Raw genomic sequence first — 14,601 nt, 5'->3', positions numbered from 1 at the left:
AACATCTCCACAGCTCAGTGTAGAATATCCTCCATATCACCGTTGCTTTTCTCAGTGTGCTAACAAAGGAAGAGCAGGAATCCCTCTGTATTCTGTGTATGGCGGACATCGTAGCAGCCTGTCTTCTCCCACCAGCTCTGAGTCAATTGTACATTTAGAGATGAAGCCTACAGAAGGGGCAAAACTGGTGAAAATACAGAATACTAATAATTTTATAGCCAGAAATGGCATATTCCTTGTGTACTATAGTGTATATATAATATACGCTTCTGATAATTGCTTTTGCATTACAATGCTCAGTCAGTGCTAGCATTATCCTAATGGGAAGGTTGATAATTTATTACATATATTAGATCATTAAGCTTTAATTACTGTCATTTGTTGTCTGATTGACATGTGTATGTATTACAATTGCTCTGTTGGAATACATTACTTTCCTTTTGTTTAGATCGCCCCATCAGAATTATATTCTTTGTCTAATGCCGATAATTGTCCTATATTGTGCAAATATCACCCGCTATAATACACAGCAGGTGCTATCAGCTTTCTATATAAAGGGGATATCTAGGATTAGGAATGACCATTTCTTCTGACTACCGTGCCATACTTGTCCACAGGTTGTTTTTCATATTGCAGTTTAGCACCATGCACTTAAAGCTGAACTGCAATACCAGACGAGGCCTATGGATCAGTGAGGCGCTGTTTCAGGCCTCTGCCACACTTACGTGACAAAACGTAACGTTTTTGTCACGTACGTGTTAAAGGGGTGGTTTGGTCCCCGTGTGCCGTTTTTGTGGCACATACGTGTTCTCCGTGTGTTTATACGTTATAACACATGGAGAACCGAAAGCCCCGCCTTACCTGCATCATCCGGCGCTGTCTGTGGTGCTGAATGACAGCGTCCGGCCAAAGCCACGCTCCGCTGACGCTGCGTCCGGCCCCCAGTGAAGGAGAAGCGTTGTTCAAATTTACTGGGGGACGGATGCAGGGGACAGCCGCGGCAGAGACTGCAGGGCTTGTGGAGGTGAGTATGTGTTGTTATTTTTACGCTGACACGTGTCTTTCTCCGGCACGTGTCACACGGGCCCGCATCCACACTACATCCGTGTGGTACGGGTGCGGGCCGTGTGACACCCGTGCTGCCGGAGCAACACGGACATGTCAGCGGTTTTAAAAAACGGACACACGTAAGTACGCAACGGACACACGTTCCATTCCTGTATACTTACGTATGTCCAAAACAATAACCATACATAGGACCACGTGGGCCCGTGTCTTCGGTACGTGAAAAAAAGGCACACACATACCGGAGGCACGTGAGTGTGGCAGAGGCCTCAGGTGAATGTATAAATGAGGCCATCCTCCACCCTAGTATTGAAAAATGACAATGCATTATTCATGTATTATTACTCATTATTAATTATTCATATTCATAGTCTTCCCTATCTGGTGTCTTTGCCTACTCCACTGATACAGCCATTCGCTTTTTTCCTTCATACAATATGGCCTCTTCCGAATTGTGGAGGCGTGGTTTAGACTTACCACAGCCCTCAAGGAATGATAGGGAAGGTTGAAGCCGATCACCATCCTCTGGGTACCACTGAAGTGGCCATCGGCAGGAGACTTATTCCTTGCAGGCACTTGTAGACCCAACATCAACACATGATATGGAAGTGATTTGTCCATGGAGAACACAGTTAAGGTCATTTAAAAGGGGTTATGTTTTCTGATAATGGTGCAACACCACAAACCTGTTGACACCGTTGCGCGATCGGCAAGTGTTGGTCTTGGCGGATGCTTGGGTTGTAATGTCATTAGCGCACTGCTCTAATGTGGAACTGAGCGGTGCCGAGTGGTGGTGCTGATCGGCGCCGGATAATCTCTTGAAGCAACGTTCTAATCTTCATTATGTTGCACCCTCATTGTTCTATACATTTGGTAATTCATTTTTGTTTTTATTTTTTTTTTTGTAGACGGTGAAATCATGGGAAACGCAGAAAGCCAAAATGTAGAGCAAGCTTTGTACGGTAAAGAGCACCCAAGCCTGGGCCGCAAGCACACATCTCGCTCCCTCCGTATCTCCAACAAAGCTTCGCGCCGGACGAGGCATGCTTCTTCTGGGAAACCGGTGCACCGTAATTCGGAAGTCAGCAACAGGTCAAGTAGTACTCCCAGCATCCCACAGTCGCTTGCAGAAAATGGCATGGAACCCTACTCTCAGGATGGCACCCTCGATGACTACGACAGCCGAGGATGGGCAGACATGGGCATGAGACCCGTTTCCTACCATACAGATTCTTCCGTCACTCCTAGCTTGAACAGCAGCACAGTCCTCACCGCGGCATCCGTCCAGAGTATGCAGGATTCTGAAGAAGGTAGACTCTATGGTGAGGAATCTACCTACTACCCTGACGGAAACGGTCGATCTCAACTGTACATAACCAATGGGCCCACCCTCTTGGATACCGCCAGTTTTAAAAAGAAACGCTCCAAGTCGGCCGACATATGGAGGGAAGACAGCCTCGAGTTTTCACTCTCGGACCTGAGCCAAGAACACCTAACTAGCACCGAGGAGATTCTCTGTTCTACCGAAGAGAAGGATTGCGAAGAAACCATAAGAATTGATCCAGGAGATTCTCCCACCCAGCTGGACTCTTCCCAACGTGCCAACTCCTTAACAGACTTGTACCCACAGAAGAGCCAGCTCGCCACCATCAATGGTGTCCCCAGGAATAAGTTTATGATCTACTGTCGAAATTTGGTGTCTCACTCGCCAGAATCTGTCCAGTACAAAACGTCAGCTGCTTCAGTGAATGAGGCGCCGGCCTACAGCAACTACAACACCCTCCCCTGCAGGAAGTCTCACTGTCTCTCCGAGGGGGCCACAAACTTGAAGCTCAGTCTCAGCAACAGCATGCATGGGCGCCGGGCGAAAACTACTCAGGTAAAGACTGGTCTGTTTATAACATTAAGCTAAGATCACACCTCAAGGTGGTGTCTCCCACCTCAAGGTGGTGTCTCCCACCTCAAGGTGGTGTCTCCCACCTCAAGGTGGTGTCTCCCACCTCAAGGTGGTGTCTCCCACCTGTGTTTCTCACTCTGCATAAGATGTCTCTCACTTCCTCAGAAAGGTACACAAATTCTATTTAGCTCCTGCTTAGTTCAAAGACCCTGACATGTTATATGTACAGAATATACAAGGTAGTGCCGTCCCCTTACTGTAAATAAAAATATTGGAATTCAGCACTGCGTTCCACTTTCATGTGAAATCACAGGACCACCCATGAGGTGTACATGAATCACAGGACCACCCATGAGGTGTACATGAATCACAGGACCTCCCATGAGGTGTACATGAATCACAGGACCACCCATGAGGTGTACATGAATCACAGGACCACCCATGAGGTGTACATGAATCACAGGACCACCCATGAGGTGTACATGAATCACAGGACCACCCATGAGGTGTACATGAATCACAGGACCACCCATGAGGTGTACATGAATCACAGGATGCCCCCGAGTATATGAAAGTCCATAGAAATTCAGATTTTTCTTTTATAATTTATAGAAAGGATACAGTATTCATTATAATACACACCTCATTTGCTGCGGAACCTTTTTATGAAGTGTAACAGATTCACGCACGCACGCGCTGCTGCAGCAGAACATCTGAAGTGTAAAAAAAGGGAGATTCCTATCCAACATTCACTCAATATAAACTGTCTTAATGTGTAAAGTGCAGTTCTGTAATAGGTAATTGAGAAGTTCTGCAGCAGCTGAGGCATGTATTAAATCCTGCAGCAGGTGAAGCATTTATTAAGAGGTGCTTTGGTAGCTGAGATGTGATTTGAGGTACTGCAGCCACGTAGTTATGATTAGCAGTTGGCGAGCGTATACTGGGGTTCTGCAGCAATTGGGGTGTATACTGCTGGCGCTCGGCGGCAGTTGGGGCGTGTAGACTGGCGCTCGGCAGTTGTGAGGGGTGTAGACTGGTGCTCTGCTGCAGCTGTGAGGGGGGTGTAGGCTGCGGCTCTGCGGCAGCTGTGAGGGGGGTGTAGTCTGCGGCTCTGTGGCAGCTGGGAGGGGGTATAGACTGCGGCAGCTGGGAGGGGGGTATAGACTGCGGCAGCTGGGAGGGGGGTGTAGACTGCGGCAGCTGGGAGGGGGGTGTAGACTGCGGCTCTGCGGCAGCTGGGAGGGGGGTGTAGACTGCGGCTCTGCAGCAGCTGGGAGGGGGGTATAGACTGCGGCTCTGCGGCAGCTGGGAGGGGGTGTAGACTGCGGCTCTGCAGCAGCTGGGAGGGGGGTGTAGACTGCGGCTCTGCGGCAGCTGGGAGGGGGGTGTCTTACGATGAGCTGTCAGAAGCAGATTTTACAAAACTGTAACTATGTTTTGGAGCTCAACTGCTGAAGAACCTTTTTTTTTCCCCTCACAAAAAAAAAAAAATAGTAATTGGATGAGTCACTGAAGGTCATTCAGTTTTTAGTACAGGGAAGGGAACTTGTTTCAAAATTGATCTGTGGCAGATGGAGATAAGCAGTGTATGTAGCGCCACTCATCTCTATATGATTGCTCAAGTCATGTGTGTGTGTGTATGTGTGTATATGTGTGTGTGTATATATGTGTGTATGTGTGTATATATATTTGTGTGTATGTGTGCGTGTGTGTGTATATATGTGTGTGTGTGTGTGTGTGTGTGTGTATATGTGTGTGTGTGTGTGTGTATATATGTGTGTGTGTGTGTGTGTGTGTGTGTGTGTGTGTGTAATATGTGTATACATATTATAATATAAAATATATAATATCTTTTATTTTTATTTTTTTTTAATCCACCATTGAGTCCTTGTTGCTGAGATTAAACAGTAAAAGCAGTGACCTGAGTAGTTGTCATAGGAAATGTATCTCCTAAATCTATTTTAGTAGTGCACTGCTTTTATGTAACCAATAGCAACCAATGAAATATTTATTGCCCTGGAAATAGAAGCTGTTTGCTCTAGAAACCAATGATAAAAATCTCCGTGATTTGTTGTAATATTTAGAGGGGAAGCAATGTTCCCGTAAACCGCAAAACTCTTGTACCAGATCTAAGGAAACACATGACTGACATTATGAATTCGGACTTGTGACTTGGAACAAACACTCCGTCTCCTGTTTAATTATGAATGGTCTCTGCTAAATATGCTTAAAGGACATGTCCGCCTTTCCATCCATTTTTTTTTATCCCAGTGCATCTAAAATCAAACATGAAGCAAATCTGCAAAATGTTCATTTGTTTTTATAGTTGGGTAGATCTGGGTGTCTCTATGGCAACAGACCACAAACAAACCCTGTGTAGTCTGATTTTATTATTATGCTCCCTTCTATCTGTTCTGTACATATTGCAAATCTGTCTGAAGTATTTTACCTTAAAGGGGTATTACCATTTCCAAGATCCTCTCCCAATATGTAGTAGATCTAGTAATATACGTAAATACCTCCAATTAGAAATGTAGTATAGTTGTCCTATTCTAGCCATGTCTCTTACCTCATGTGCAGGGCATTGCAGCTTAAATATAGAACGCTCACAGCCGGTGTAGGGGCAGTGAGCGGAATTGGTGAACCCACTGGACCACAAGGTGGACCCAGGCTTACCCTTTAGTGGGAGTGGCTTAACTAAGTGCCCGCTGTGAGGTGGACGCCAGTGACCGGGACTGTCAGCTGATCCCTAGGACAGGTGACTAACTGGTATAGGTGCAGGCGGGGTGGCTGGGGCAGACAGGCAGGCAGGTACAGACAGGAGTGATGGGCACGGCAGGGACAGATAGGTTTGGGAAGGCTGGTACAGAGTGACTGACACAGGGATAACAGGACACGAGTTCAGGACTAGCTAGGTAGCAGACTGAGGCACTAAGTAGGAGCACTGCACAGGCACCTCCCCTAATGAGAGGGTGCCTGAAATACACAGTGACGCATTTCCGGGAAATGACACATTGGCTTTTTAAGAAAAGGGTCGGTGTGTGCGTCTTAGATGCACTCCTTTGAACGCTGTACGGCATGTACAGGACACGGGAGGGGAAGGAGACAGCGGAGAGCACGTGGGAGGCTGCGCAGTAGCAGGGAAGAACAGAACCCGCCAGGCGAGGTGAGTACACCTACAACGTCCACATGAAAATTAGAAACTTTGTAATATATCTTATGAAAGAAATTCGCTTTTTTTTTTTTTTTCCTCCTCCTGGACTGATATGATCTCAAAATTCTCCAATGAAGACCACCCTTCCCATTACTGAGGTAGGAGATGACAGTTGGTGCTCATAAAGTTCTATGGAGAATTATAACTGTTGTTTAAGCAGAACTTGCAGCAGAATGTCTGTCGGCCTCTCCTCTGCCTCCTCTTCCTCCATAGTTTTATAAACACCAACTGCCATCTCCCATCTCAGTAATGGGGAAATCTGTCTTCACCGAATACAGATTTTACTAATGAACTAAGAGTAAAAGATCGATCCTGGAGGAGAAAGAAGCAGATTCCTCAGAGGGAATAGATATTACAAAGTTTCTCATTTTCATGTGTACTATTTTATAAAATAAAAATTAGATGACTTATTCCCTTTTTACCACCATTGTGATTCACGCTATCGTAACCTCTTGATCTTGACAAAAGGGTCAAAGTTAGTTTTAAGACTGGTTAATCCTAAATCTACACTCCTGCCCCCATTGAGGGGTCTCCTCTCTAGTGGTTAGTAATCTCGGCTGAGTGCTCCCACCTAATCCTGTTTGACTCACATTTCTGTTCTTAATGCCCCAACTACTGCAAGAGATTCCAGCCCGATTTCCATATGTCTTAATTGGTTTACGTTTTCTTTAGCTTCATCTGATCTGTGATGATGAGGGTCTCTGCTCCTCCAGGAATTGGAAATTGTTCCCCCTCGTTTCGATTTTACTGTTGCGATGATTTAATTCTTCCTTTTAAGAAAATAATCCAAGAAATGTGACTGGATTATTTCATGTATGTAAAAATGTGTGACCATGTGATCATACAGATTTGATGGATTGTTTATGGGGTCTCCGAGAGCATTTATTGTGTATGGACATGTCCTGGCTCTCTTGTGATGGCAGATGTTGGGGAGGGGTAGACTGATTGGGCAGTTGCGCTTTAATATGCTCAATCCTTGTTGTTCTTTCACACTGCTAACGCCCCTCTCCCCATTGGACACGCAATCTTGCTTTTACATTAGGTATGGGTAAGTACCATGCGTACAGCTACAGGGAAGGGAAACCCTGTGTCTAGGGAAGGGGGGAGATGGTGACCCCTGACCAAACCTTCTGCTGGCTTCCCTAACCACCCTAGATGGGTTCCACATCCATGCGCCGAGCAGGATACCCGACCCTGACTAACTCTAGGTGGGGAACGGATGAGATGAGTGCTTAGTCAACCCCACTAAGCTGTAAAGAAGACATAGGGAGCACACACAGGGGAAAGCACATAAACAACTTATCTCTAGTATAATTCAGGGAGAGGTACAGAAACTAACAATGGTTTTTCATATGAATACAAGCTGACTGCTTGCATCCAAATCCTGTATAGGTTTTTAACTCTGTCACCAGCATAGACCAAGGGGGAGTGAGTTTTTAAGGACACAATCAGCACTTCCCTTTAACAGCTAACAAGTGAGGATATACGCAGGGTACTAAAGGGAAAAGGATTAACCCCAAGCAGAGAAGGCAATGTCAGGGAACCGTTTCTCTAGCCAAAAGCTTTGGCCTTCTACAGCAGGACACCACAAGACTGTAAAGTGTGACACTCGTGACACAAGCTTGGTGGAAAGAAAAGTTCTTGTCTAATGGATTCGGGGGAGTGTAGGTGTAAAAGGGGTAGTTTTTGGCCAAAAGCTTTCAACAAGTGCCATCAGTAATCAAATTTTAATCAGTGGGAAGGAGGGGGGGCTCCCATACTATTTGGGGGATAGGGTCAGTGCAAGGGGTTGTCTGGTGTACATTCCTTATTGATGTGATTGGGCACTACGCATTTCTTAATTTCATTTGTGGGGGCACTACAAGGAAATTGAACTCCTCCTGCTAAGTGAATAGGTGGGCGGCTGCCGGTGCCAGCAGGACGACCCTTTACAGATAGACTGCACTTGCTATGTGCTTGTATCGGTCACGGAGTCACCTGAGGTTGCCAAAAATGTCCACCTGTCACAGGCAGATGGCTTGGAAGAAAATATGCCAAGTAGAGAGACTTGAGCAAGCAAATATTTACTAGTATTGTGTGTGCGCTTTGTCGCCTTCCCCTGACCCCTGTGTGTACACGTGAGGTAATCCGCGCTGTTGTCACAGATGTCCTGTGCCATTATGCTGCATATTACAGTTGTGAGGTGACCCGCCACAGCCAAGAATGCGGCCTCAGGAGGCGGCCATCCGTGCAAATAGCCTAAATTCCCTGCTGGCAAGTAGCCCCATATTCATGGCTTCTCAACTCTGCTAGCTGCACGTTCCTGCTGGGATTTGTAGTCCCACCATAGAGATATTTGTGATCATAGACTCATGAGCTCAGTTCTGTAAGGCAGAGACCAACCAAGGGCATCACACGCATGGAAACACAACGTTTTTTAAGTTTTATTTTTTAACTTTTTTTTTTCTTCTAAAAAGGCCACAGTGGCCATGTTGCATTAAAAATATAATAAAAAAAAAGTCTCACACAAAAAGACTTTGGGAGATGAGGGTGGAAGTAAATAAAAACCTTTCCTAAGAGAGAGGCCATCTTTGTCTCCCATAGCAACCAATCACAGTGCGGCTTACGTTTCTCACAGAGCTCATGAAAAAAAAGCTGCTCTGTGATTGGTTGCTATGGGCAACAAAGAGGCCTTTCTGTTAGATGGGTTTTCTTGTTTGTAGCGCATTTAATATTGTACTAGGGCTTTATTCACACATAGCGGTTTGTTATTGAATGCCTAATAAAAAAAAAAGTTAGGCTATGCTCACACAAGGTGTTTTTGCCTTTTTTTTTTTTTTGCATGTTTTTTTCAATGGTTTTCTGCAAATCCATGCTAATAAAACTTTTTGCAGTACCAGCAAAACACATGAGATTCCAGAAATCTCATATGCACGTGTTTTGTTTTTTTTTCCCCCTGACTGAAATGTTGACCTGTTTGGTTTTTGAGTTACCAGCGTGTAAATACTTTCAGCGTTTTTGCCACGTTTTTTCAACCACAAAAAGCATTGAGCAAGTACAAAATCGCTGTAAAAATCACACCAAAACCGCAGGAACCAACCCGTGTAATAACTGCACTAAAACTGCAGCAAAACCGCAACTAACGCGGTAAAACCGCATGTGGATTTTGGGTGCATTTTGGTACTTTTATTTTTTTTTTATTTTTTTTTTTTTTGGTCGCAGGTGCAGTATTCTGCCAGAGGGTGCGGAGTTTACGTTAACACATTTCCCCAATGCGCACGACCCTTAGGTGGGAGAACAAATTCAGGAAATCATTATTGGGCAGTTTTTCACTTCCTCCAGTATATATATATTTATTTATATATATTTATTTATATATATTTATTTATATATATTTATTTATATATATTTATTTATATATATTTATTTATTTATATATATTATATATATTTATTTATATATATTTATTTATTTATATATATTATATATATTTATTTATTTATATATATTATATATATTTATTTATTTATATATATTATATATATTTATTTATTTATATATATTATATATATTTATTTATTTATATATATTATATATATTTATTTATTTATATATATTATATATATTTATTTATTTATATATATTATATATATTTATTTATTTATATATATTATATATATTTATTTATTTATATATATTATATATATTTATTTATTTATATATATTATATATATATTTATTTATATATATTATATATATATTTATTTATATATATTATATATATATTTATTTATATATATATATTTATTTATATATATTATATATATATTTATTTATATATATTATATATATATTTATTTATATATATTATATATATATTTATTTATATATATTATATATATATTTATTTATATATATATTATATATATATTTATTTATATATATATTATATATATATTTATTTATATATATATTATATATATATTTATTTATATATATATTATATATATATTTATTTATATATATTATATATATATTTATTTATATATATTATATATATATTTATTTATATATATTTATATATATATTTATTTATATATATTTATATATATATTTATTTATATATATTTATATATATATTTATTTATATATATTTATATATATATTTATATATATTTTATATATATTTATATATATTTTATATATATTTATATATATTTTATATATATTTATTTATTTATATTTTATATATATTTATTTATATTTTATATATATTTATTTATATATATTTTATATATATTTATTTATATATATTTTATATATATTTATTTATATATATTTTATATATATTTATTTATATATATTTTATATATATTTATATATATTTTATATATATTTATTTATATATATTTTATATATATTTATATATATTTTATATATATTTATATATATTTTATATATATTTATTTATATATATTTTATATATATTTATTTATATATATTTTATATATATTTATTTATATATATTTTATATATATTTATTTATATATATTTTATATATATTTATTTATATATATTTTATATTTATGTATGTGTATATGTATATGTGTATATATATATAATATATATTTTATATTTATGTATGTGTATATGTATATGTGTATATATATATAATATATATTTTATATTTATGTATGTGTATATGTATATGTGTATATATATATAATATATATTTTATATTTATGTATGTGTATATGTATATGTGTGTATATATATATAATATATATTTTATATTTATGTATGTGTATATGTATATGTGTGTATATATATATAATATATATTTTATATTTATGTATGTGTATATGTATATGTGTATATATATATATTTTATATTTATGTATGTGTATATGTATATGTGTATATATATATAATATATATATGTGTGTGTGTATGTGTGTGTGTGTGTGTGTTTTGGTGCATTTTTGGCTGCGTTTTTGATCTATGCGTTTTTCTGTGTTTTTCCAATGCATTGCATTGGGGGGAAAACACAGGAAAGAATTGACATGTCCATTTTTTTTTTATTTTTATTTTTTTTTAGCTAAAAAAAAGTTGTTTGCGGACAGCAAAAATGAAAAGTCATAAACTTTGTTGAGGAAGCAAAGTCATGCAGTTTTGAGGCCAAAAACGCAGCGAAAAACACATTGTGTGCACATAGCCCAACTCCAACCAGAGTTTTTCATAACCCCTTCAAAAAAGAAAAAAAAGCATGAAAAACTGCTTATGTGAACAGCAACGAAGTTACTAGGAAAGATACTTTTTTAAACTGTTTTGAGACGGATTTTGGAGCAGATAAACCCTAAAAGATGTATAACAAAAATGACTAGTATTTACAGGCGTTGTGATAAGAGGGTGACTTGGGGGGTGCAATTCTCCGTTTGGGGGGCTACTAGGCTTTGACAGCTCAGTGCTGCAGTTTAGGAAGTCTTGACGGTGACTGGTTATGGTGTTCATTTTCTTCTGTTTTTTGCACATTCTCAGGAAATGAAACACTGATCTGTGACCGCAGCACCACACCCCGTGGTTAGACACCTCTCTAGGTGGTTTTGAGGGGCTGCTGGAGATTGTAGCCCAGTGTCTCCTGCTTTTTTATGGTTTCTTTTGCAAGAGAGTCCACTCACATCTCCACAGCGGTCACCTTCAGCCTGTCATGTCTGAGTTTAGGGGCTTTACGAGACAGAATCTTGATGGATTGGTCCTTTATGACCATGGGTAACGTGTGCCGCCTTCAGTATTGATGTGGGAAATAATCCCTATTCATTTAGATTAGTCACCCTAACATGTAAGGGATTAACCGATGAAGGTTTGGAAACTTTGCAGGTTGATGGCAGCACACGGTCTTGTGGTTAGTTCAGCTTCCTCATGTAAACGCTCACAGATGGATCCACCCCCCTATAAAGATTTCCCACCGTGTACTGTACGTCAACGTCCCATTTGGATTTCCTTATCGTAATTTCTGGGCACCTGTGGTGGGAGCACGTGAGCCCGGTTATCTCCGTCATGTGCACCAAATGCTTCACATGTGGCTCTCGAGATCGAAAACCCTCGTCTTGGCATCTGGAGCCGTTCACTTTGATTTTCTGAAGTTCTGTGATGTTTCACAACGCGAATGGTGAGACGTGAGCATATTCTTCTCTGTATTCCTGTGTTATGGCCGAAGGCTTCACATTTTTCATCATAGATGTTTAGTTGGGTTTGTGGTATCTCCTGTCAGAAGCCGAAGGACGTCGCATACCTCCTGTGGTCATGGTTGACCTCTTGACTTTTACCCAATCTAATAGTGTTGGATCATTATAAAAGTAGCATTCAACTTTCAGGATATCGGTCTACTGGTGGTAACGTTCTGCTGGATCTTTGCCCAGATCTTCAGGTTTGGCGGGAGTATGGAGTATGTCTTTGCTTTTTTCCATCCATTGTGGATTTCCTACCTCTTTTGTGGCAATAATGACTTTCTGTACTAATAGACAGTCAAAAAGTACATTTCCTGCATAATATAAGGTAGGAGGAACCCAAGGGGCCGCAAGAGGACACATCGCTTGCCGTCTTGATGGCATGGGGAACACCTGTTGTGCTTCTTGGTTATAATTCCATAGCGTTACCTGGACCTTTTTGATGATCTGGAATGAAAAAGCCATATTCAGCATTTTTTAGGTCACTTTTTATTTATTTTTTTTTGTCTCGTGGTATTTAATGATTTTTAGGGCACCAAAATTGTGCAAAATGTTTATGAATTTTGTGCACCAAGAAAAATGCGGTTTTTTTTTTTTTTTTTTTTGCATTAAAGGGAACCTGTCACCTACTCACCTGCAGGGAGGTCCGATGGGCACTTCTACTCTTCATCCGGTGCCTCTTCTATTATTGCAATCGCATCCTCCTTCCTGCTTCGTGGGGATGATGCGTCCTACGTTACCCGTATAGTGTCCTCCATTCCACTCCTGCGCACGCGCACTCCTCTCTGCCCTGCTGAGGACAGAGCAAAGTACTGTAATGTGCGTGAACGGCTGGTCTTTGATCTTTCCCCACGCCTAATAAATCACCAGCCAGAAAAATATAGTCAATATAAAAATTAACTTTTATTGAAAAAAAAAAATATTTAAAAGAAACAGGATGTCTCAGGAAAACAAACCCCCCAGAAGTGGTTAAAAATTGCATCACAACTTATGTTGGGAACACAAGAAGAATTTACATAGTTAATGTCACCCCGTATAAATGGTGTATATAGCAATGGAACAATGTACTAATATATATACTAACATGAGTGTGTTTATAAAAAAGCAATAATTCCAATCAACTGATGACAAAGCAAGTAACAGAACATATACTTACGGGGTATCACAAAAGTGCAAGCAAGTGTCCCACACCCTCTCCGACGCACGTTTCGCACTTATAGCGCTTCTTTGAGGAGTGAGAAGAAGCCCCACGTTTCCCCACGCCTGCGCATTACAGTACTTAGCATGGCAGAATGTAGTGGAGTGTAATGGAGGACACTGTGTGGATGACACAGGACGTGTCACCCCTATGAAGCAAAGATAGAGGCGCAGCCGGACCCAAGAGCAGCATCTCCCATCAGACTGGACCTCATCAGACAGCCCCACAGGTGAGTAGGTGACAGGTTCCCTTTAAATGGGTGCAAAAATAGATAAGTAAATATGCAACTTATTTGTATTTATCATCACTGTCCCCATTGAGGCTCACAATCTAAATACATATCCTGCTATAATTACTCAAAAAATGTTCACTTGTTCATAAAATCACTGTTGAACATTTGCACAAAAATGTCGAAACTAGAAGCAATTAATGCATCATTCGCGAATATTTGAAAAGCAAAAACCACTCCCAGATCAGCGGGAAAAAAAATATATTTTCGAGGCTTTTTTTTGAAATCTTGGTATGAGAGCCTTACTCAACATTGTGTGGCTCATCTACAAAACCTGTATGACCGGTTACATAAATACGTAAAGCCCGGAGTAATGTGCTGCAGATGTAACCGGAATCTCTTCTGGGGTCCAGTCTGTGTTTTGGGAAGAAACAAAGGCTCTCAGGAGAGCGGGGTGTGAAGGCGAACAAATGGAGCGTAATAAATCCGGGGAACCCAAGGCCATGCATAAGTGATCTTCTCCCTGCAGCCAGGAGATGCATTATGTATTATAGATCCTTGCCATTGTGCTCGGGCCTGAATACACGCAGGCTACTTTTCATCTCCGGGTTTTATATGAACAAGGGCAGTGTTAACCCTTTCATGGGTTGGATTTGCCGAGATTACGATATATAATAATACGTGATATACTCAGGGAAGCACATAAATCTTAGTATAAAAGCTCAGTTATATCTATAAATGGAAATGAAAAATCTAACTTTGTAATGTTTCCTGTATTCGTCATATCCACAT

General features: G+C 39.9%; 1 protein-coding gene across 1 annotated transcript in view; it reads left to right on the top strand.

Annotated features, from left to right (window-relative positions):
• Nucleotides 1–14,601, top strand: part of TIAM1 (TIAM Rac1 associated GEF 1) — a 349,052-nt gene that overhangs the window by 187,929 nt on the left and 146,522 nt on the right. The window contains 1 exon segment of the mRNA XM_075333370.1: nt 1,974–2,944. Coding sequence (XP_075189485.1) covers nt 1,985–2,944 — 960 coding nt within the window. The 5' untranslated portion in view covers nt 1,974–1,984.

This window comes from Anomaloglossus baeobatrachus, chromosome 2 (genome assembly GCF_048569485.1).
Source record: "Anomaloglossus baeobatrachus isolate aAnoBae1 chromosome 2, aAnoBae1.hap1, whole genome shotgun sequence".
Classification (NCBI taxonomy): Eukaryota; Metazoa; Chordata; class Amphibia; order Anura; family Aromobatidae; genus Anomaloglossus; species Anomaloglossus baeobatrachus.
This window is presented reverse-complemented; position numbering and strand designations above follow the sequence as displayed.